This window comes from Capra hircus, assembly GCF_001704415.2.
Source record: "Capra hircus breed San Clemente chromosome X unlocalized genomic scaffold, ASM170441v1, whole genome shotgun sequence".
NCBI classification, from domain to species: Eukaryota; Metazoa; Chordata; class Mammalia; order Artiodactyla; family Bovidae; genus Capra; species Capra hircus.
The window spans coordinates 13755352-13781695 of record NW_017189516.1 but is presented as its reverse complement, the minus strand read 5'-3'; the positions used below and the strand labels follow the sequence as shown (position 1 = coordinate 13781695).

General features: G+C 38.8%; 1 protein-coding gene across 1 annotated transcript in view; it reads left to right on the top strand.

Moving 5' to 3' along the window:
- Positions 1-26344, top strand: part of AR (androgen receptor) — a 204443-nt gene that overhangs the window by 152370 nt on the left and 25729 nt on the right. The window contains exon 3 of the mRNA XM_018043830.1: positions 9032-9148. Coding sequence (XP_017899319.1) covers positions 9032-9148 — 117 coding nt within the window. The remainder of the gene's footprint in view (positions 1-9031; positions 9149-26344) is intronic.

Here is a 26344-nt window from a genome sequence, read left to right as displayed (position 1 = left end):
CTGCATAGCATTGTGTTCAAGGCTGTTTATGACCTAGCCACCATCTAATTTGTCACCTTCACCTTCTACTTCTGTATTCTTGAAGCAGGAGGTCTATATGAAATACAGTAGACAGGAAAGATGGTCTAGAACTGAATATTGCAGGGTTTTCTTTAACAGAGAAATATGTGTGTATGTACTGGGGGCAGGAAGCACAGATGGAATGCTTGTGACCAGGGGAGGGGCCAATGAAGAGAACAGCATAGTCATAAGAGAGTTGCTCTTGAAGTGAAATGAAAGACAAGATAGAGTCAGCAACATTATACATAACTCATCTCACGTATCTAATACTTCCCTACTACAAATCACTTTCACATACATTCTATATAATTTGTTTTGTAAAAACTCTAGGATGTAGACAATGCCATTATTTTTATCCTCATTTTTTTTTTAGAGAGTAATCAAAGCTCAGACTTGCCTTAGACCATTTGGAGCTGGGATTTGACACTTAACTGTTCTGATTGCCAGTCTAGTACTCTTTATATTTCTGTTTTGTGGAGCTTGGGCCAGATTGTGGAAAATCCAGAAAGCCAAGAAGAGAAGTGTGTGCTTGATTCCTATCACCCTCGCTAGAGCTAACCATAATGTTGAAAAAATCAGTAATGATCATGGCTTTATAACCACTCCCAAGAAGCCTTCCCATTGACCAGTGGCTGAGGGGCCTGGCTGAGGGCCCATTCATGGTACTGGTTTAATGGCCATCTGTGTTTCTGGGTCGGTGGGACAGGTAAGGGAATGGTTAAATCATTAGAATCACAAGGACTCAGCTACCTTATAAGTCCTTCTCATAAAAGACCTGCCCTTTGGCAGAGCACAGACCGTGTTGTTTAGAGTCATCTAACCTATTCCACAGGTCCAAAGATAGTATTCTAGGAGGAAAAAAAAAAAAGTACTCGAAAACAATAATGCTTGCGATTACTTTTCATGGAAGAGAGCCCTTGAGTGATTAGGTCAGAGGTTCTACACTATCTCAGCCCCAGAGAAATAATGTCCATAGGATATGTGACTGTAAACAGGAGCTGGTCTCCCTTCAGTCTATGTAGGTCACTCAGGAAAGAGACACTTAGCTACTTGTTTCTATAAAGTGTTTTTGTTTTTCAGACAAAGCCTTTAGGGTCAAGAGATTCGAGATTGGAAAAACAAGATAGAAATGCAGACTGGCTTTATCTCTCCTTGAGTCACACTCAGGTGGACTCTGAGACTCTCAGCACAAGTTCTAATATGAATAGAAGACTTCTGAGCCCACCTTCCATAGTCTTCTACTGTTCTCTTATGCCCAAGATTCCCTTCTAGTTATAGATCAGGGGTAGGGGGCGGTGGAGGGAAGATCAAGAGAGAAGTAAAAACATACAGCTGGTCACATAGTGATTCAGTGAGACAGCAGGGCTGGTCCTTAGGTCTTTCTCCTTGCTCTGTGCTTTTTAACTATTCTGTGCTACCTCTTTCTTTTAAGTATAGCGTCAGGGCCCAGATGAGAAAAGATACCACACTGACAAAGACAAACATCTATATCACAGGTCATACAGACCTGGCTTCTGATTCTGCTTCTGCCACTTATTAGCTGGTGACTGTAAGTGAGTCATTCAGCATCTCTGAGCCTTATTTTCCTCAACCTTAAAATAAGAATAGCAGTTATCAAAAAGAATTTTTATAAGAATTAAATGAGTCAACATCTTTGAAGTCACCTAGAATAGTACGCAAAGCACAATGGGTTACCTCCTCTCTCCATTGCTTTCCCCAGGAACTTCAAGTGTTACTCTTCCTTGACACTAGGAAGAGGCAGTGGGTAAATGGAGAAAATACAGGACAAATAAGTCATATGAGAGGCAAATAAAATATTTTTTTGGTTATAGTGGTTCAGTAGAAAGCATATGGTAACCTGTATTGAAACTGGGATATATTCTTTGGTATCAATAGGCACTCTGTATCTTAGGTTTCCTCATAAATTGAAGATAATGGCCTGTACCGTCCCTACTCTGAAGGAAGGCTCAGCCAGATAATGAATATGAAAATTACTTTGAAGTAATAAAGGAAATGTGCAAAGAATATTGTGGGCAAAAACCCGAGTTTTAGTGCTATCATTGTCATTGACTCATTTAATCTTGGTCAAGTCCACTCTGCTTTCTGGATCTTGATTTCCTCATCTGTAAAATGAGATGTGAGAATTGGACTGTGAAGAAGGCTGAGCGCAGAAGAATTGATGCTTTTAAACTGTGGTGTTGGAGAAGACTCTTGAGAGTCCCTTGGACTGCAAGGAGATCCAAACAGTCCATTTTGAAGGAGATCAGCCTTGGGATTTCTTTGGAAGGAATGATGCTAAAGCTGAAACTCCAGTACTTTGGCCACCTCATGCAAAGAGTTGACTCATTGGAAAAGACTCTGATGCCGGGAGGGATTGGGGGCAGGAGGAGAAGGGGATGACAGAGGATGAGATGGCTGGATGGCATCACTGACTTGATGGACGTGAGTCTGAGTGAACTCTGGGAGTTGGTGATGGACAGGGAGGCCTGGCATGCTGCAATTCATGGGGTCGCAAAGAGTCGGACATGACTGAGCGACTGAACTGAACTGAACTGAAAATGAGAGCGTTGGACTAGATGATCTCAGCAGATGTCATTGCCTCTTCTGATATTCAAGGAGTATATTATTTAAATAATAATAGGTAAGATCTACATAATGTCTTATGCTTTGTTATTTTATCTACTTATCTACTACCAGTGTGAGGATAGCACTGAACTACTAGAACTGCTAGACTTGAGATAGACATGAATTCTTGTTTCTTGTCCTTACTTTGACATTGACTCACTGTATGATCTTAAGCAAGTTTCCCGCCTCCTCCCCCCATTCACGGACTCTAAGTTTCTTAATCTGTGAAATAGGAGATAGGAAGGTTGGACTAAGTCAAGTAGATTTCTAAACTTTTCTGCAAAGCCTTGGGGAGTAAAAATGATACCATTAGATGATATAATGATACCATCATTAGATAATGATCAATAGATAAGATCTATATAATGCTTTACGCTTTGTTATTTTATATCTACTATCATACCACAGTGATAAAGCTACAGAGAAGGGGAGAAATGGAGAGATCTAGCTGGAGTTTTAAGTTTCCTATGCTTGCTTCAGATACATTAGATTTAATTTTCATCTGTTATGTATATGGGGCCTGTATGTAATGTTTCATTTGTGGAAAAAAAAAAAGGTTCAGTGCAAAAGAGAAAATAATTTGAATAATTTCTAATGTATTAAGTTTTAAAAGTTCAATAAAACTTTTAATAAAAGTGGATTCAATAAAATACGTTGTTTGATAACACCATTTTGTTGTTTTAATGAAATAGTATATTGTGAATATCCTTCGAAATTTAAAAAAAAAAGACATTGAATTCACAGTGTTCCCTTGCATGAATATGGAATAATTTATTTAATCATTCTCATAATGTTGGACATTTACATTTTTCCAATGCATTTGTCCCTTGGTATCTGCTGGAGATTGGTTCCAGGAGCCCCAGTGGATGCCAAAATATGTGAATGCTCAAGTACCTTATATAAAATGATTTAGTCCACCTGAAACCATAAAACTCCTAGAAGAAAACAAAGACAGTACACTTTTTGTCATTAGTCCCAGCAGTTCTTTTTTGAATCTATTTCCTTGGACAAAAACAACAAAATAAAAAGAAAATACAAATGAGACTACATCACACTAAAAAACTTTTGCATAGTAAAGGAAATTGACAAAACAAAAAAGGCAACTTACTGTCTGGGAGAAGATATTTGCAAATGATATGTCAGATAAAGGATTAATATCCAAAATATATAAAGAACTCATACAACTCAACATACATTTTTAAAAAGCAATTTAAAAATGAGCAGGGGACCTGAGTAGACATGTTTCCAAAGAACACATATAGATGACAAAAATGCACATGAAAAGATACTCAGCATCACTAATTATCAGAGAAATGCAAATCAAAAACACAGTGAGATGTCACTTCACTTCACACCTGTTAGAATGACTATCACCAAAAAGACAATAAAAAACAAGTGTTAGAGAGGATGTGGAAAAAAGAGGACCCTCATGCACTATTGGTGGGATTGTAAATTGATACAGCCACTATGCAAAAACAGTATGGTTAGTCCTCAAAACATTAAAAATAGAACTACCATATGATCCAGCAGTTCCACTTCTGGGCATCTATCCAAAGGAAAAGAAAACACTAATTCAAAAAGATATATGTATCCCTGTGTTCATTGCAGCATCACTTATAATAGCCAAGATATGGATGCAACCTAAGTGTCCATCAATAGAAGAATGGATAAAGAAGATATAGTGTATATATACTTAGCCATAAGGAAAAATGAAATCTTACCATTTGCAACAACATAGATGGTCTTGGAAGGCATTATGCTAAATGAAAAAAGTGGACAGAGAAAGGTAAATAATATATGATTTCACTTATATGTGGATTCTGAAAAATAAATGAAACAAAACAGTACCAAGAGCAAACTGGTGGTCACCAGAGGGGAGGAGAGTGAGGGGTTGGGAGAAATAGGTGAAGAGAATTAAGAGATAGAGACTTCCAATTATAAAATAAATAAGTCACAAGGCTGTGATGTACAGCATAGGGAATATCATCAATAATATTGTAATAACTTTGTATGATGACAGATGGTTACTAGACTTATCATGGTGATTAAGTCCTAAACTATATAAATGTTGGATCACTATATTGTACAACTGAAACTAATATAATTCTGTATGTCAACTGTGGGGTTTCCCCAGTGGTGCAGCTGGTAAAGAACCTGCCTGCCAATGCAGGAGACACAAGAGATGTGGGTTCGATCCCTGGATCAGGAAAATCCCCTGGAGAAGGAAATGACAACCTGCTCCAGTATTCTTGCTTGGAAAAATTCCATGGACAGAGGAGCCTGGAAGGCTACATACAATCCATGGGGTCTCAAAGAGTCGGGCACAACTGAGCATGCACGTGCAAACATGTCAACTGTAGTGCAATAATAAAGAAAAAACCTTGAAAGACAAATAATAAAAATACATTGTAGGATAAATGCAGTTGAAATTTTGATCCATGATTGGTTGACTTTATGGATGTGAAACATGAATATTGAGGGCTGACTGGTTTCCCTTTTTATATAATGATAAATAGAACTACATTTTGGTGCTTAACCTTGCTATTTTCTTGTAAAAAAATCCAAAAGTGGAATTACTGATTGAACTTTGTGTGAATTTAACTTTTCAGATATATGGCAAAATTGCACTCTAAAAAGTTTACACACCCACTAACAATACCTTTTCACCATTAATTAGTAGTAAATGTTCACCAATCTTCCTTGTGAAAATGATGTCATTTCATATTTTATAATTACTAATAAAATTGAAATTGTACAATTTTCATATGCTTATTGATCTTTGGTGTTTCTTCTTTTATTTGCCTGTTCATGTCTGTTGCCCATATTTACATCATATTACTCATCTTTATATATCAAGGAGATTAACCACTGCTTTTACATACTTGATACCAATATGTATTTTTTAGTTCGTGATTGCCTTTTATATTATTATGTTTGTTTCATGTAAGAAAACTTAAATGTTTTCAAGTCTATCAGAATTTTCACTTACATATTCTTTATTGTCATGTTCTAAAAATCTCCTTTCAATCTTCAAAAATTAAAAAAAAAGTTCACCTACAATATTTCAACATCTAACAATATTTCAATAATTCCTTTTTTCATTTGTTTTTCTATGACATATTTAATCCATCTGGAATTTATTTTGGTTTCAACTGGTAATTTAACTTTATTATCTTTTCCAAATGAGTAACCAGTGTTCTGACACCATTTAATGAATAAATCATCCTTTCTTTGCTGATTTATAATGATGTATTGCATATGCAGTCTGTTTTTGACTTCTCTGGTCTGATCAATCTATGCTGGAATGAATACCAAACTGTAGTAACCATTATAGAGTTATAATACTGGTAAGAAAACTCTCATTACTTTTTTTTTTTTCAAATAATATCTTGGCAATATCACACGTTTTATCCTTTTAGATAAACTTTAGGATTATTTTGTCAAAATTTTGTTCAGGTTTGTTTAAATTTGTAGATTTGACTGGGAGAAAAGCTGGCATCCTTGAAGTATTGCATCTTCCCATCCAGGAACACTGTACATCTTTCCATTTAATTCCAGTCTTCATTTACATACCTCAATAAAGGGTTTGGGGGTCAGAGCTACAAGGAGACAGATACAGAGTTTCCTGGAAGTAAGAGCCCTATAATAGAGTCTAGAAATGAAGTGGGCTAAAGTTTAAGAAAAAATGGGTCAGGGATGCTATAGAGGAGATTCAAGCTTTGTATGGAGTAGAGATGGTGTGACCAATGCTTAGTTATTTCTGATATGTGAGATTCATAGCCTTATGCACTCTGATATGGAACAAATAAATGGTGTGGTGCCAGGCTGGTCAATTTCATTTTAATGAGCATCATTTTCTTCAGCTGTATAATGAGGTATGTTATAATCCCTGTTATACTTAATTTGTACAAAATTGTTATTAACTTTTGCAAGCTAATCAAATGGGATGGATTTTTATTTCATATTATTAAATTTATATATTTTATTATTACTTTATGTTATATGTTATTTGTGTTTAGTTGCTCAGTCGTGTCCTGCTCTTTGTGACCCCATGGACTGCAGCCCATCAGGCTCCTCCGTCCATGGGGATTGTCCAGGCAAGAAAACTGGAGTGGGTTGCCATGCCCTCCTCCAGGTGACCTTCCCAACACAGAGACTGAACCCAGGTCTCCCACATTACAGGCAGATTCTTTACCATGTGAGTCACCAGGGAAGCTGTATAATATAGTAGATTGTAGATGTAACCTTTACATGCACTGAGAAACTGAAAATTCATGTGACTCCCTTTAATGGCATATTTGCTTTATTGCAGTAGTCTTGAACCACACCTGTAATATCTCTGAGATGTCTTCAGGATGGCAGGAACACTGATTCTGTGAGGGTGTCCCAGTTCTAGAACATTCACAGCACTAGAAATGAACCCACTGGAACTGGTACAGGGCCTGCCTTCTAGGAGTTGGCACCCAAAAGCTGTATGGCGGTTATCATAGCACCATCCTTTCTGTACACATTACCATCCTCAGTTTGAAGCACAAAGAAGCTGTTTGCAAATTATGTGTTCTGTTTATACAAATAAAATCTTGCAGTATGGTAGAAAGATTGTTGGCCTAGAGGCCTTAATTTTTTCATTGTTGAATGAAAGTGATGATAGTACCTACCTCAAAGCATTGCTGAGGTGATTTATTTAAATAGCACATGTAAATCCCCTCACATAGCCTTGTGCATAGTAAATGCCTATTAAATGGTAGTTTTTCTTCCTTCTGGTGCCTCTAATTCAGTGTTCTTCAGTCAAGTCACCTCCCCAGAACTCATCCTTGGAATGAAAATGTTGTTTTGGGGTGAACTTTAACAGTTCCTTCAAGCCCAGCATTTTGGAGTCCTTTGACAAAGGGAAGAAGAAAAGAGAGGGAGGAGGGAAAAGGAAATTTTGTAATCTGGTTACACTGAATCTCCAGCATAAAATAACCTACTACAATAGATGAGTTTTCTGTGAAAGTTATGTACATTTTAGGCTGAGTGAAGAGGGAGGAAATCTGAGCTGTAGCTAAATTTGTGGGTTCCCCCCAATATCAAATAACAATTGTTCTTCAATTTTCCTTTCTTTTCCCTACAACAAACATTCTTCCACTGCCAAAAGAAGCCTTCTGAAAATCTTGATCTATTCCATAAAGTAAAGCATGACAGCAAATGAGAAAAAATAAAAAATACCAAGGACTTGGAGAAAGGGGTGGGATGAGGGGAAGAAAAATTTCAAGCTGGGGACAGGACAAAGAGCATAAGTTCTGCATGTTTTACATTTCTGCTAATAACTCTATGTGCCTCTAGATCTCTCCATTCAACTTCAGCATTCATTCAGTCAGTGTTTATTAAAGACCTACTGTGTGCCAGGCCTGTGTGAGGAGCAAGGAATGAAGTATGTGTTTTTGAGTGGAACTTCATGTTTTTCTTTGAACAGCTATGATCCTAAGAATTTCTGAGTGTGAGAATGTGTATGGTGTGTTTGTGTGTATATATTTCTGTGTATCTCTCACAACTTCACATGTACATGACAGTGATTGTTTTTCTTCTTTTATCTTCAGAAGACTTCCTTTCATTTGCTGTGTTTACAAAGAGTGGGCTTTATCTCTTTGATTTTTATACTCTGAAAGCTTGGTGGTATGATAATTAACTTTTTAAAAAATTTATTTATTTATTATAATCGGAGGCTAATTACTTTACAATATTGTGGTTTTTGCCATACATTGACATGAATCAGCTATGGGTGCACATGTGTCCCCCTGTCCCGAACCCCCTCCTACCTCCCTCCCCATTCCATCCCTCTGGGTTGTCCCAGTGAACTGGCTTTGAGTGCCTTGTTTCATGCATCGAACGTGGACTGGTCATCTATTTCACATATGGTAGTATATATGTTTCAATGCTATTCTCTCAAATCATCCCACCCTCGCCTTCTCCCACAGAGCCCAAAAGTCTCTTCTTTATATCTATGTCTCTTTTGCTGTCTCACATAACAATTAAAAATCACATGGAGTTCTCTTTTATAGAAGGATTATCTGTACTTGTATTATGAAAAACACCCATGTTGTGTCATCCTAATAAAGGAGGTATTTAGCAGGACCTGAACTGTCCATCCCTTTGAAAAACACCGATGAAAATCAAACAATACAGCATTGAATTAAATCATCCTGGTGTGATAGAGTTTTGTGATCGAATGGTATGGGACCATTCCCTATCCACCTCTCTCATTGGGCAGGATATGTCTTCACACCTTTTCTTTCTAGAAATACTTTCCAGAGAGGCTTTAGTGACACATTAACAGGGCTGTCTACTCTTATATTTGTTCTCCCAGGAAAACAGAAGTACCTGTGTGCCAGCAGAAACGATTGCACCATCGATAAATTCCGAAGAAAAAATTGTCCATCTTGTCGTCTCCGGAAATGCTATGAAGCAGGGATGACTCTGGGAGGTATGATACTTTTCTCCCTCTTTTTCTTTCTTCCTTTCCCTCCCTTATTCTCTTATTCTCTCTTTAAACCAGATTTCCTCTTTGATGCTTCTAAGGAGGCCAGCCATGCTCTAAAAACAGGCTGACCCCTTCACATCCAACGTGGCCATCAGTCAGCTGGTGCTTTTCTTTATCCTTAAACATGCTACACCATACTGTGGGGCTCATCATAGGAGCAGGAGGTGTGAAGCAGGGATCAGGACCCATCAGAGGATGAGTGAGTATGGGCTTGACTTGAAGGGCTTCCCAGGGGACATAATGGTACTGACCTTATGTTGTTAAATGATGGCTAGAATGAGAGAACTAAGGAATTCAGAACAGTCACAGGCGCAGGATGACCCAGGCACAGGCTGGCCCTGAACACCCAGGAATATTCCTCGGTTAACTGCTGCCTGTGTTGTGGAGCTGGCCACCTGGAATGAAAAGCTGCTTTTCTTTGGAATCAATGACTAGGCTGCCAACCAGAGCCAATTTCCTATCCCACATCTTCCAGGGATGAGCAGGCCTTTTAATCATTTCCCTTTCTTTACAAATCTATTGACAATTTCCAAAAGCATTTTTTTTTTAGTAACAGAGTAGTTTGACAAAATGAAGATACAGCTCTTTCAAGGTTAATCCTCCATCAAAATGCTCTCTGTCCTCTAGTCTATGTCTACCATGATTGTTGTCACCATTACAGAAAGATTTAACTGACACTTACATTTTCCCCCTTCAAATTCCTATTTCTTCATGTTTGCATCTGCTCACTGCCAAGTTCCTTCCTACCACTTGCCACTTCCCAAAAGATGCACCTTTCATGAGAAAAGTAAGCTTATTAGTTTACTTTGATTTGGAAATTTGAAGAAAGACAAGCCTGTTTCTGAACACCTGAAACTGTGGCCTCATACCTGATTACTTATTATCATCCTGGAAAATCCAAGTTCTTATAATTCTGCCCTCTCCCCCTCCCCTTCTCAACACTGATTTAGAGTACTTGTTTATCATTGGCTTTCTGCAAGGTGCTCAATATCTTGTCTGCCTATGTGCATATTTACAGAATTCAACATGGTAGTTTTCTAACTTCATGTGGGTAGCTGTATCCTTGCCTCCTTGAAGGCTAGTAATATTCTTTAAACAGACCAAAATATTAAAAATGAATTTATGCAGGCTCAGTTTGAGACAACCTTTCAACTAGTGTCTAGTACTCCTAGACTTAGCATGTAGATGCTCTGCAAGTGGTTTTCCAGGCAACCACATCAAATGAGATTCAAATATTTGAGAAAAATAAACTTTATTCTTCTTTGCTTGGCCCACTACAGAGAAATCCTACAATTGTGGCCTATAGTGAGGAGGAAAAAACAGGGCTGGGGTAGAGGGAAAGTGCAGAAGGATAGCCAGGAAAGTTGTCAAAGGAGTTGTCAAGACGAAATATTCTCCATATGAATCTTGTCACAACATTCATGGTGGTGGGATCACCCCAGGGTGAGGATTCTGATATACTCAACTCTCGATTATTTAGCCCTCTCTGAATTATGTATAAGAGATTGAGGCTTCCAGATCTAGAGCCCCTTAGTTTTCCATTTGCTGATACAAATTGCAAACCTGCTTTAACACAGGTAAAGTTTAATGATAATAAAAGTCTTCATAACATTTGGGCCCAAATCCTAAAATTAGTTTCATGTGTCAGCTAATATCGTCCACTGTAAAGCATCTATAACATGATTATAGTGAATCTCTTGTGAAAAGAAGTATATATATAATAGACAATTTCACTAGTCCATATAGTAGTCTAACATAAATCTATTAATTAATTTCTTGAAGAGAGTGGTAAAGTAAGTTTTCAAATTGATTTATTAAGGTATTCAAATTTGAATGAGCTTGGTCAACACAATGAAAAGAAGCTGAGAAGTGCTGTGGCTGGCTCTGGTTTCAGTTCCCTTTTTACATTTACTGAATGTCTCCTATGTACAAGGAACCATGCTAGGCAATAGGGCTTCAGGCAGGCAAACTTCAAGAAATGTCCACAAGATACTAGGCTTCTTGATGTTTTGTAAATGGTCTTGCCTTGGGAGTAAGGCAGACCTAGGTTAAAGGCGCAGCACTGTTATTCACTGTTCCCCCTCTAAGCTTCAATTTCTTCATCTGTAATTTAGACATACCATTCTCAAAGAGCTGTAATAGGGATCTGATGACATGATGAATGTTAATATCCTTGGTAAGTGAAAAAGTGCTAGACAAATGTAAGGACTTATGATAGTAAGGTCAGTGGTAATTTAGCTGGTAAAGCTGTTCACAGCACTTCCCAGTTGGCTTTAATCCTGAGTTACTCAGCATGCCCTATATGTAATAGCTCCAACAGACAGAACATTACCAGAAATCATCTCAAAACAAAAGTGTTATCAAGATCCTGCTTGAAAGCCAATTCTAATAATTAAGGGACTCATACAGTATATTCAAGTACCACGTCAATGAAAACCTAAGTATTTACCCTCTTAGATACTATTGTTTGGGAAACAAACCTTTGCCTTTTGCTAAACTTATCTTCATATTCCCTGCTTCCCTGCTGAAAACCCCTCCCAAGTTTATTTTTATCTTGCAATTTCAGTGTATACTACAACTTTACTCAAATAATGGAAAAAAGAAAGCAAACATCAATACAGTGATCCTTTTGAATATTCTAATAATAGACTTCCTTTTTCATAAGATGTGGGTTTAGCATCAACATTTTGATCACCTTGAAGGAGGATTTATATAATTTTGTTTTATTTTTCCTATCACTCAATTCAAAATTATATAATATATTCCAAAATGGCAACTAAGAATGTGGTTTTGGGTAATTCCTTTCTCCCCTCTGGTAATGAGCTTCACCAAGGACCTTTTAGGAACTACCATTTTGTGATTCTGTGTCTAAGCTCACAGAGAAAGAACTGTAGTTGTGACAGTCCTTTTTTTGGATTGTCTATTCACTGTCCCAGAAATATAGATTAGTCTAGACTTGTGTACTTTGACTTGCATAGTGACTTTAGCTACCTCAAGTCACACTTAAGTAAGATATATCAGGTGTCTAGACTGTATGGATAGGTTATTGATGGAGTGGAGGGCAGAAGGGCTGTCTTTGTATCTTAGAGAAGCTGGCACTCTGCAACCGATGGCTGCTTGATCTTGATGCCTCAAGGTCTCTAATTTAGCTTTCTCTGTAGTGTTTGGTAATGGAATCTCCTCAGATCAGAGATACTTAAAACACATACGCTTTTGTTTTTGCTTCCAGGCCTCTATACCTGTTGATTCTTATTGTTTTAGCTGTTCTTACTGTTTCTGAAAGGATCCTGGATGTGGTTGGATTCTCAGCATGGTTTACTTAAAGACTACCTCTAGGCTCTCAACTGCTCATCTACAACAGGGATAGGCTTTTCTTTGAACATGATTTGTTTCTTCCTGCTTTGGAAAAACCACATGTCACTAATTGCTTCAATAATCTAACCTTCTTGCCTACTCTTCATTTAGGAATTTTTTTTTAATGTAACTGTCCAAAGATGCACTTTCTTTCTGATAAATTAACTTCTGTTTTTTTCACAGTTAATAATTTAAGTAAATAGAGTCACCTCACTTTTCTCTGTACTCAATGATATACTCCCAGATTTCAAGATGGAATGAGAAAGAAAGAATTACCTTTACCCACCATATTCTTCCCTGGCCCTTCTTTCTTTCTCATTTGCTTTCCTTTTCCTCCCAAAACATTATTTATTTATCTGTTAAGCAACTCTTGAATTCTCAACTTTTAATAAATGGCATTGGCCCCTGCTTATGCCCTCGTCTCCTGAACCATGGAAGATGGTAGGCCTTTTAGGAATTTCAGGTAACAGCCAAACCCAGATGTGGAGAAGAAACATGAAGCCCCAGAACTTGTGAGAATCAGAAGTATGCAGCATTTTCTTGGGGTTACTCTAACATATTTGAGAAGTCTCATTCCTTCTAGGGGGCTAAACTCCACACCTGAGACTCAAAACTATTAACAGATCTGCAGGTTTTAACAACCTCCATGATTCTCTAGTTGAGAGGATATCCTGGTCTGATGTTACCATGAGCACTACAAAGATCCTTATCATTTTCCAGTGTTGACAAGAGTCTTGATATCAGCTCTTTCATCATTCCCCATGCTCATGGGCAGGCCACCACTGCTACTTCTGGATCAGATGCCTTGGATGCAATAGAGTGATTCCAGTGCTGAAATACCACTCAGCCTGATTCTTCAAGAGACAAGTTTCACATTTATTCATCTGTCTATCCATTCATCCTTCCAACCAGCCAACTAGCTAGGCCTTTCATATTTCCATCCTTCCATTCATCTAGTTATCCATTTAACAAATATTCCTTGAGTGCCAGCTATGTGCCAGTTTCTGTAGTAGGCATTTTGCGGGAACATAGATGAATAAGATACAATCCCTGCCCTCAAAAAGTTAAATAATTGGAGACAGGCAGTGATAACTAATACAGCTTAACCTTAAAGAATAAATAGGAAATTACTGGGAAGAAGTTGAGTGAGGTGGAATAGATGCAGAGAGACATTTTAAATAAGCATCGAGGTTTTGAGGAACAACACAAGTATTAATAGTTTAATATAGCCAGATCTGGGCTTCCCTGGTGGCTGAGATGGAAAAGAATCTGCCTGCAATGTGGGACACCTGGGTTTAATTCCTGGGTTGGGAAGATCCCCTGAAGAAGGGGATGACAACCCACTCCAATATTCTTGCCTGGAGAATTCCATGGGCAGAGGAGCCTGGTGAACTATAGTCCATGGGGTCACAAAGAGTTGGACACGATTCAGTAACTTAACACTTTCACTTTTACTTTCATGGACAGATCTGGGGAAATAGGGAAGGCAAGCTGAAACCACACTGAAAATATACTTGGTTATTATGCTAAAAGGTTTGAACTTCAGGCAGTTGAAGAGCTATGACATGAGATAGACATGTTCACATATCTATTTTATTTGCGTGTTTGTTTTTTAAGAGAATTAGCTTAGAGAAGGCAATGGCACCCCACTACAGTACTCTTGCCTGGCAAATCCCATGGATGGAGGAGCCTGGTAGGCTGCAGTCCATGGGGTCGCCAAGAGTCGGACATGACTGAGTGACTTCAGTTTCACTTTTCACTTTCATGCATTGGAGAAGGATATGGCAACCCACTCCAGTATTCTTGCCTGGAGAATCCCAGAGACGGGGGAGCCTGGTGGGCTGCCGTCTCTGGGGTCGCACAGAGTCGGACACAACTGACGTGACTTAGCAGCAGCAGTGAGGGCTTAAGTTTTATAAAAGGAGATAGTAGGCCAGGTAGTAAGAGAGAAAGAAATTTCTAGCATCAACTTTTGTTAAACATCTAGGTTTACAGCTTTGGTTCCTGGAGTTAGTTGCCTCTGTTCAGATTGATACCTGCCAGTACTGACCACATGCATAAGCCCTTCCCTTATACAAGCCTATTGCCTTGATCTAGGCCAGTGCTTCTTGGTGTAAGTTCTGAGAAAAGTAGTTCTGTAACATGATACATGAAAATTTATTTTTATGATTGAATAAGTTAGGAAAACCTGCATATTATAGTCTTGATCAGGAATATTTACAGTGCATGTTATCACATCACAGACCTTGTCAAATATTGCAGTAAAATAACCTGAGGAGCTTAGTAACTCAGGATTCCCAAATTTATCTCACACAGAGAAACCTGTTTTTATATAACACCTGCTAATATCCTATAAAACTGATGTTTTCTGGAATGTACTTTGGAAAACTTGGTTATAGATAAATACTCTATCCTATAAGGAGATGATACCACTAGCCCAGGTCGTACATTTATAGATGTATATATCTACATGTATATTGCTCATAAGGAGAATCAATTAAGAATGACTTCATGACCAAGAGCCAACAATCTTCACCACATCTCAAGAGTATGCACCAATGCCTTCTAAAACAACTAAAGTAAACCATGTTGGGTATGTAGTATTATTGTCATACACAAAGGATAAGATATAATTCAGGCCAAAGCAGGGTTACTAAGTAAATTATCCAATGGTCATAGGTACATATTCCTTACCCAAGGAGCATGCTAGATACATTATTTCTGAGAAACATGATGACTTCTAGCATCATGCAAAGTGATTACTAAATATTTTGGCTATCTACCCTAAAGTTTAATAGTCCTTTTTCTCTGACTAGCATTCCAACATCCACCCAGAACTTCATCATGGTGCTACCACATACCTTCATTATTCATATCAGAGGCCAAGAAATCACAGATTTTAAGACTTTGGGTTCTACTGCCCACCCAATGATTGAATCCCCTCAAAACCCCTTTCAGCATGCAGCAGAGTATTAAGTATCATAAAGACTCAACAATGTAGAACTCATTTAACAGAATTTCTTCCCTTCTACTTTGACTCTTTAGATTAGAGCCCCAAAAGTCTCTAGGTTGGAGATGCAAGCAGTAAGTCTCAATTCTGAGAAATGCTACTGCCCACACACATTTCTTAGATACTTAGATAGTCCTACAGATCTGTATAATTGAGGCATGCACAGAGGAGTATAATTGCCATATAAATTTTTTTAAATATAAGTTTATTTATTTTAATTGGAGGTTAATTACTTTACAATATTGTATTGGTTTTGCCATACATCAACATGAATCCACCACAGGTATACATGTGTTCCCCATCCTGAACTCCCCTCCCTCCTCCCTCCCCTTGACATCAACATGTACATGTGGCTCAGCAGTTAAAGTTTCTGGTTTTCTTTTTTCTTTCTTTGTTTTGGTTTTGTGTTTTAGGAGGTCCTCTGTATAGTGGAAATAGCTTGATGGACTAGGATACAGACAGGCCTTGTTTCTCGTCCTAGCTCTGCCACTTACTATCTTGATGACCTTGGGTAAATCATTAAATTTCTCTGAGCCTTACTTTCCCCAGCTCAATTTCCTAACTACATTATGGGAATAATAAAATCTTCCTTATAAAATTGTGGTAAATTTATAAAGAAACTAACACATAGTAGGTACACAATAAATATCACTGTACTTCCTTTTTCAGATAAAAATTCATCTGTGTGCTCCCAGTCACCACTGGAGCCTGTACTCTTTGCTATAGCAGTGTGGATTTTGGCACTGGTTCCTTGTTCTCTAGTCTCTGAATTTCCCTTGAATTAACACTTGTAATCTGTCCTCCAAAGCCAATATTACCATCTTCCAATTGGTTACATACATATTTGGTGACATATTGGAGAGTAAAAGGTATCTTTCTCTCTAATTGTAGTTCTCAAGTTAACTTTTATATGGAATTACCTCCAAACCACATTGTCTGGGACAGCATATATATGCTGTAGTCTGTCTCTGAATATTTGTTTTTATAGAACTATGGTTAGAAGTAAATAATTTTCTCTGATCATCAAAATTGATGATATCTGGTTCTGAATAAGTATCTCACTTGTAAAATCACCACTTAAAATCCTTGAGTTTTTAAAGTGTAATAGCAGCAGATTTTATTGTTGTTTACTCTTGCTGTGAGAGCTCCAAATTCCCTCAGTTGCTTTTGAGAGAGTAAAATGATGTCATAGGCAATATTTTTTGAAGGTACTAGCGGAAAACTAAGAGTACACAGCACACAATAGGTCATATATACAAAAGCAGGTATTTTCCAAATATAACAATTTAGAAAAAAAGCTTTATATGAGCTGATAACATAACTGTTTGTATGAAAACCTTTTACTTTTGATTTAAGAAAAGTGCCACTTGTTCTTACAAATTGGAGAATGTATTCCTTAAGATCAACAAAAGTGTTTAGAATATTTTCTTATCGTCCTGAACTTCTACATAGAAAATTTACCTGGGAAAGATACTTTTTTAGACTTTTGTACATCCTTTGGGATCATGTTTATATGAAGTAGAACTAAGAGGAAAATACACAACCATCCAGAAACCAATAGAGCCTTCAAATTGTCTATTACCGATAATATCTCCATGACAACGGGTATATAGAAAGTAAGCTGCAAATGGCATGGCTACCCTGGATCACCTCTTTTAGAACCAAGTTCCATTCTCTTCAGTCCATTTCATCCTTGCTACAGTTTTTAGATCTCTTAAGCCTGGCATAGAATGTATTTCTTTCCACTGTTTAATACCCCATTGGACCAGTGGTTCTGTGGCTGAAGTGAAAATTCATTGTTGAGGGACATTTCAGACTTTTAACAGTCAGCAATTTAAAAAAAAATGTAAGCACCAATCCTGAAGAAATCACCTGCAAAAAACTTGGACTGGCATTTGGAACTAAAAAGAAAATCTGGATCTTGACCAAGACAAAAGTTCACCAGCCTGGGCCTGCACAGTGTGGTGTATCATGCTGACCGCAATGAAACTGGAAGAGACTGAGGACTCTCACCAGGGTGGAAAATGAGGCATAGAAGCTTTGATTAGTGAGCTGTTAGGTGCAGAGACATTAATTTCGAAGCACTCCCATCTCTAGAATGAGTAATAATGCTTGTAATATTATGGGATTGTTTGGCTAGTACAAGAAATTCAGAAGACCAAATAGGGCGTCTTTGTTGGCCTCTGAGTGGCTATAAGGAGACTGTTAAATTTCACCTCCCTTCTCTCCCTCCATATCCTTTCCTCTCAACCACAACCACCACTTAATTCTTGCCGAAGAGTCACATACAAACACATATATGTCCTTTAGTATATTGATCAATAAAGCAGAAAAGAAAGAGAAAGAGGAAAAGCCCTCAAAACTCCAAATAAAGAATTTCCCATTTCTCAGCCTCACTTCTGTCTTACAGGTAGATAGGAAATGAGAAGAAAACCTCTAGTCCAAAATGGCAGGCACTCCTTCTCCCCAACTTTGCATTGCTGCCTCCTACATCCGAGCATCTGACTCAAGTATCTGATTATGGAGCCAGCTAACATGCTAACATATCTTCAAGTTGCTACGTTCACCATATTAGAAAAATTTCAGGTTAGACACTGCAAACATCTCATAATAACCAGACACTAAAGAAAGGCTGACCTGATCTGCCTTATTCAAAATGAGGGTTCGAGAGGATTTTATTGGATATCCTGGAAACACCTGGAGCAAGACTTGGGGACTTAAGCCCCTGCTCCTCAACTCTGATGTTGGGGCTGGGGACTACTCTCTTAGTTGATTCTCCTCCCAGTGAAGCTGATGGTATTTCCCTACCTCATAGCTATGTGAGGACTAAGTAGTAGAGTTACCAATTCATGTAGCCATGACTGTTATGATTGTTGTTTTCTATAGTATGACTTGGTATTAGCAGAGGGCCCTTTGATTGTTTTTGATCATATATGATGGCATCAGGCACTGACTCAAGTGGATGCATTGAAGCTCTGGTGCAGGTGCTTGCTTTCCAGGGTGCTACTGCTGCAAAGAAGCTTCGCTAACAGGACTCAAAGTGCTGCTTTGAACAAGAAGCCACTGTCCCTATCTGAGGCTCCTGTGGTCATTTTCACTTGGTTATTTTATAATTCACAAGTTTCCTCTTACCTCTATTTTGCTGGACCTCTGCCATGGAGCTTGATCGTAACCTTAGGCTCCATCATTGAGCTGAAGGTAGTAGCTGATCCATACAAGTTCAGTAAACAAAGACCATATTTAGACTCCCCTGTAGGAACACCTCCAAGAAGCCAGCCAACAAACTCTTCAGACCAGGAGAGTACAATAAGACATTCTTTTTCTCCCTATTCTCAAAGTTAATGTGACTTCCCTTTTAGCAGTGCACACACACTTGAAATTTTCATAAAGTGAAAGAAGGCAAAATCTAAGAACCAGTGCCTACTTTCTTGTTTTCTATTGAAGTTAAGACGATAGAAGAAAGTTGATAAGATTTTATGTCTTAACTTCTAGCTTTAGTGCCCCACACTATTCACTTACATCGTACACTTGCTTCTCCATCAAGTGTGATGCTTTGTTCTTCTCCCAGGCCAGCCTCAAACTTTGCATTGATGTAAGAGGAGAGAGCCTGAGAATTTACAATATTTTGCTATGCTCTGTCTCTGCCTCAGAGACTTCATATTGAAGCTAGCTTCCTTCTGGTGGATGTGGAATCTTTGAGGCCAGGGGCTGACAAATGTGAGGGTCAGAAGCACTCTCCCAGCCTTACCTGGAGCCTGCATTTTCCACCCTCTTCCTTCTCCTCTCTCCACCTACACACACACACACAGACACACACACACACACACACACACACCTCTCTCCTTCCCCTGACTAAACAACATGCTGGAGAAAAACCAAGGAAAGACTTCAAGGAGGGAAGAGAATTAATTTCCCCCTCTTTAGGGCAGAATTTTAATCTCCAGGCCAACAAGAGTTCCCCTAATGTGAATCGAAAGGCTAATGTGGTTTATTTTTTAACTGCTTTCTATTTGTTTGACTGTTGTGTATTTTTGCTAGAGAATTTTCCTTTAATAAAGCCATTAATACACCAATGGTATTTTCTTATTTACAACAGACTGACAGAATTAATGCTGTTAACATTGGACCTTTTTTCTTTTTCTTTTTTCTTTCTTTCTTTTTTTTTTTTTTCTCTCATTTGCTTTCCAGGTCATGCTGACCTGTTCGGCTTGGACTGTTTCACATTTGTTTTTAATGTCAGTTTAAATGTAATTGTAAAAGCATGTATGCTCTAAATTCATGTAGTTACTTTTTCCAGTGGAAAAGCCTGATATGTGAAACCATTTCCAGGCTCTGCAATTTCACATGAGCAGGTTTTGGGTAATGACCTTGTGCCCCTCACCCAGAATGGTATCTGGACAGTGAACCTCTTTCTTCTGGCTCAGTAGTCAGAGAGAGGAGACTTGGAAATATTTTCTGCCAGATCCTGTGCTTTGGCAAGCATGTGCAGCATTGCATATCATTCTATTATTAATTACGTTTACTCCTTCATGAACTAAAAAACATTAGACTAAATTGTCCAACATAAACCTTGAAAGATAAAATTTGGTATTCTTTTCCCTGGCTATCCCTCTGACTCAGGATTGGAACTGGGAGAATAGGGGCATGAGTGGAAGGACCAAGAGTCTTCTTGCCTGGGAGAATTTGGCCTATACTTGTTTGTGTACACTTACACTTGGATGCAGCCCCTACTAATCTCTCACTCCATGCCTGCCAAGAACTGGCTCTGTTCCCTGTCTCTTATCCCTGTCCTAGTTATTCCCTACTCATCTCCAGCTGACCCTTCTCCCCACTAACGTGCTACCCTACCTGATAAAATTGAAAGAGTACTACCCGAGAAGTCAGGATACCTGATTCTAGTTCCTGCTCTGCTACTATCTAGCTGTGTGACCTTGGGAAAGATTTGGCTTTGGCCTTCAGCCTACTCATCTTTAAAATGGGGATTAGTTTCAATAGGAAAAGAAGAAATAGACAAGATTTGGGGCCTTCAAGCATTGTTAGCAATGGAATCTTTTCTTCAAACAAAATCTGATGCAGAGCCCGAAATGAAGATACAGAATAAAGCACTGCTTTGAAAGAAGGCAGGGTTATTGGAGTCACATGATCACCCCACTTTGCTTCCTCTCAGGGCCCTTTAAAAATCTTTGGGGCTCCATTACTGCAGTAGATTTATGTCTGGGGGAACTTCCAATTTGTTTCTCTCTCCTAATTGGTTTAAATCCCTGTCAAAACTCTGTATGTTTCATAAGTTAGCTTTTTCAGAGAGAAATTCGTCTACTTGAGATAAAGGAAATGACATGTAGTAATGCAGGGTTTAGCAACTAGCAAGAGAATAAGAGGCATCATGTATTGTCTTACAGAATATATTCTGTGCTAAGCACCTTACGTGTATTCTCTTAGGTAAAGTTATAACAACTCTGTGAGGTAGATCTTATAATTATCTTAGGATTCTTAAACCTGTCAGTATGGCCCTCAATCTTTGGCTTGAGACCAGTTGCCCAAGATGGAAGGCAATATTTTATAGGTTGCTACCCTAAACAGCTTTTCAGAATGTTGTCTAGCTAGAGATTCATTCTTGGAAAATGTCATAGCCTGCCCATTGGGATACACTTTTATAAAATTCAGAGCACTTTCATTGAGATCATCTCACTTTCTCCTAATAATAGTCTTATGCAGTAGTGTGATCCAATGAGAAAAGTGATGTATAGAAGGAATCAAGGTATATGTTCAAGCTCAGATACCTCATAAGACTGTGACTACCACTACCAATAATAAAAATCCCTTTATTGTGAGTACCATTTTAGAATTCTGATGTCATCATTGCATTCTGCCTCCTTTAAGTTCAGTGAAATTTTTCACCATGCTGTGGGCTTGGAGGATTCTTCTGGTGGTGCTGAATCTTCCCTTTACTCTCAGATACCACCACAGTGTCTATATTCCTCATTAGCAGCCTTATTAAGTAGGTGCTAATAGTTTTCCCAATTTATAGATGTGGAAATTAATGTAGAGAGAAGCTAAGTCTTGCCCAAAGTCACATAGCTAGTGAACAATTGAGCCAGGCTTAACCCTGAGGCAATGACTCCAGGTTATTTGCTGTTAACTACTACACTTTATACATATATCAAGAAACTAAAAGCAAAAGAAGGAAAAGGATATTCTGGAGATCAGTGGGCTCTCCTGGATCTTAATCCAGTGTTCCTCTGAATATCTAAGCCTAAAGTTGTACAATGAGATCCCCTGACTCTAATCCTAGTGGATGGAAAGATGGTTGGCATGATTTAAGCCAAAGGGCACAAATTGGTTTTCCACAGGCCAGAACTGACTTGCAGAATTTTGTTTCTCTAGCATAAACAGACTTAGACTTCCCCTAGGCAGGACATCAATCACTTTCACTGTCCCAACCCACTCTATTTATGTTTACTAGGTTGTTTTAACTCATTTATGTATCTGTCTGACTAGTGAAGATATTGAAGCTCATGATCCATAGATTTAAGTATTATAATATATAAGCACCTGTGCACGCACACACACACACACACATAATTGCAAACAGTCACATAAGTACAGCCTAGTCTGGTTTCACAAAGAATTTGAAGCTCTGCACCAAATGTACCTTTGTGTTTAGTCAGCATTTAGAATTACACTTAAGACCTGAATTCAGTTTTATAGGCAATTATGTGCTGAATAAACTCAGCTACTTTTTTTTTTTTCATTTCATAATGTGTCACTCTTCCCTTCTCTGCCATTTCTGGTACTCTGTTAATCCTGCTGTCCCTCCTTCCCCATATCTAGGTTTCACTTCTTGTAGTCCAGTCGTTCTCTACTCTTCAGGAATGGATGGAGAATTAAGGAAATCATTTTGGAGGGCTCACTAGAATGTGCCAGGCATTATCTCTCATTTAGTTCTCATAAGTGTCCTAAGAAGTAGGCGGTGGTACCCCCATTTTACAAATGAGGAAACAGAATCTCAGAGAAACTAAGCAATGGGCTCAAAGTTATTAACCTAGTAACTGATGGAGCTGTGGTTTGAATCTAAGATTGTCTGATTCCAAAGCCTATTACCTTGCCAATACCACACTTTTTGTAAAGAAAGTGTATTAGTTTTCCGCTTCTGCATAATAAGTTACCTCAAATTTAATACCCATTTATCAGCTCACAGTTTTGTAAGTCAGAAGTCTGACACAGCATGACTGGATTCTCACCTCTTTGTCTCACAAGGATGAAATAAAACTATTAGCCAGGCTTCATTCTAATCTGGCTTTCACAATCCTCTTTGAAGCTCCTGTGGTTATGTCAGGATTCAATTCCTTACAGTTGTATGATTAAGGTTTCTGTTTGCTTTCTGGCTGTCCATCAGAGGCTGTTCTTATTTTCCAGAGGCTTCCCTCATTGTTTTCCTTATGAACCCCTCCAGTGTCAAAGCCTGCAATCTCCCATATGTAGAGTCACCCTGAGTCCATGAACATTTCTCCAAAAAGAAGCCAGTACCTTTTAAGGCTTATATGACTAGGTCAAGCCCATGAAGCATAATCACCTTCAAAATTTAACTGACTTGTGACCCTAACTACATCTATTTCTTTCACAACAGCACCTATATTAGTGTTTGACTAAATAACTGAAAGAAGGCATGTGTACACCAAGCATGGGGAACTTGGTGGCTATTGTAAAAGTCTATCTATCACAGGAAGTCATTTTATGCTTCAAATTCCATGGTGAGATCCTAGGAAGAGAAACATCTTTGACCTTAGGGAGAGGAACTTGGACTTTCTAAGACTTTGGAAACTTCACCTCACCTTGCCTGTTCTCTGTCCATAGATGAGAAAACCTCTATCTTGAGGTACCAAGGAATGAGGCTATAATAGTGCCTAATGGTCACAGTGGCTGTAGAAGCTACAGATTAATCACATCTACTTCTTCTGGGGAATGTACCTGGTTGGAAAAATCATTCTCTATTGTTGTAGAGACAGCCCTCATAGGGGTCTAATGCCACTAGGCTGAAAAGTGAATTCCCAATAACTTCCAGGCAGCAGGATCCAGGCATCATTTAAAGGACTCCAGTTTCCTAAATATCAGGTACAGACAAGGACATGCCTTGCCAATGTCCCTTTCTTGTCACTGTTTTGATCTATGATTGAAAGACAGGCAAGAGATGAAAAGCAGCTCACACACTATTAGAACTCCCCACCTTTACTGTCCCCTTTATCCAGGCTTCACTACTCAATTTGAGCAAACCAATGGGTCTCTGCCACAACACAGGGGCCTGTCGAGCCTGTACCTGGCATGCAAGAGTTAGATCTGGCTCTGGGGCTCGGGTGCAGGAGACACAAAGGGTGTGGGGGCAGCCTTCATGGATGAAAACAAGGCCTTGGGCATTGAGTAACAGCTGAGACTAGCAATCCTCATTGTCCAGCATTCCAAGTCGTCTAGCAACATGCTGGCCTCTGCTGCAGACAGAGAACAGAGGATTCCCAGGCAGAATGAATGGAATCTGATTTCAATTATGTTCAGTACAGTCACTCTCTTTAGGCAGAGAGGCCAGAACACCTGGTGCAGCTTGGGCCACTGTGGCCGCAGGGACAGCACATTATACAGGTCCTGGAGGCAAGTGGGAATGCAGCTTCTCTTCCTCAAGCAGATGCCCTATAGGTCTAAAGGAGGAAGATATGAGAATACCAGCCAAGTTTTCATTAGCACTATGCAGAGAAGGGGAATTATTTTATATTGGTGCATTCCCCCTCCCCCAGAGTCTCTACACATATTGAACTAGCTTGTAATGAGTTTGCTTAGGTCCACGAGTCATCACCCCACTGAGATCTGAATCATTGGTGGGAGAGTCAAGGTGACAGAGTGTGTACCTTGCTAATTGCATCAGCACCAACCGTTCCATGTGTCCTTCCACATTTTAGAAAAACCAGGGATTCATCTATACACTGTTTATGTGATTTTCTTTTATCAATAACCTAAGTAGGGCATGACAAATGAGACAGCTGCCCCAGAGTACAGTCTACATTCACAGCACTATTCCATAGTACTTTGTAAGATGAAGGCTATCAGACAACCATTTGATACATATTCTGTATCTGTGCTCTCTGGTGTAGCAGGCCGCAAGCAACACGTGACTTTTGAGCACTTACACTGTGGCTAGTTTCCCATCAGGAAGCTTCCATAAGCCTCTGATCCTTCTCCATCAGAGGGCAGACAGAATGAAAACCACAGTCACAGAAAACTAACCAATCTGATCACATGAACCACAGCCTTGTCTAACTCAATGAAACTATGAGCCATGACGTGTAGGGCCACCCAAGAAGACGGGTCATGGTGGAAAGTTCTGACAAAACATGGTCCACTGGAGAAGGGAATGTCAAACTACTTCACTATTCTTGCCTTGAGAACTCCATGAACAGTATGAAAAGGCAAAAAGATAGAACACTGAAAGAGGAACTCTCCAGGTAGATAGGTGCCCAATATGCTACTGGAGATCAGTGGAGAAATAACTCCAGAAAGAATGAGGAGATGAGCCAAAGCAAAAACAACATTCAGTTGTGGATATGACTGGTGATAGAAGTAAAGTCTGATGTGGTAAAGAGCAATATTGCATAGTAACCTGGAATGATAGGTCCATGAATCAAGGCAAATTGGAAGTGGTCATACAGGAGATGGCAAGAGTGAACATCGACATTTTAGGAATCAGCGAACTAAAATGGACTGGAATGGGTAAATTTAACTCAGATGACCATTATATCTACTTCTGTGGGCAGGAATCCCTTAGAAGAAATGGAGTAGACATCATAGTTAACCAAAGAGTCTGAAATACAGTACTTGAATGCAATCTCAAAAATGACAGAATGATCTCTGTTCGTTTCCAAGACAAACCATTCAATATCACGGTGATCCAAGTCTATGCCCCGACCAGTAATGCTGAAGAAGCTGAAGTTGAACGGTTCTATGAAGACCTACAAGACCTTCTAAAACTAATACTCAAAAAATATGTGCTTTTCATCATAGGGGACTGGAATGCAAAAGTAGGAAGTCATGAAATACCTGGAGTAACAGGCAAATTTGGCCTTGGATTACAGAATGAAGTGGGGCAAAATCTGGTAGAGTTTTGCCAAGAGAACACATGTCATAGCAAACATCTTCTTCCAACAACACAAGAGAAGACTCTACACATGGACATCACTAGATGGTCAATACCAAAATCAGATTGATTATCTTCTTGGCAGCCACAGATGGAGAAGCCCTATACAGTCAGCAAAAACAAGACCAGGAACTGAATATGGTTCAGATCATGAACTCTTTATTGCCAAATTCAGACTTAAACTGAAGAAACTAGGGAAAACAACTAGACCATTCAGGTATAACCTAAATAAAATTGCTTACACTTATACAGTGGAAGTGACAAATAAATTTAAGGGACTAGATCTGATAGAGTGCCTGAAGAATGATGGATAGAGGTTCGTGCCATTGTACGGGAGGCAGGGATCAAGACCATCCCCAAGAAGAAGAAATGCAAAAAGGCAAAATGGTTGTCTGAGGAGACCTTACAAATAGCTGTGAAAGGAAGAGAAGCAAAAGGCAAAGGAGAAAAAGAAAGTTATACCCATTTGAATGCAGAGTTCCAAAAAATGGCAAGGAGAGATAAGAAAGCCTTCCTCAGTGATCAACCCAAAGGAATAGAGGAAAGCAATAGAATGGAAAAGACTAGTGATGTCTTCAAGAAAATTAGAGATACCAAG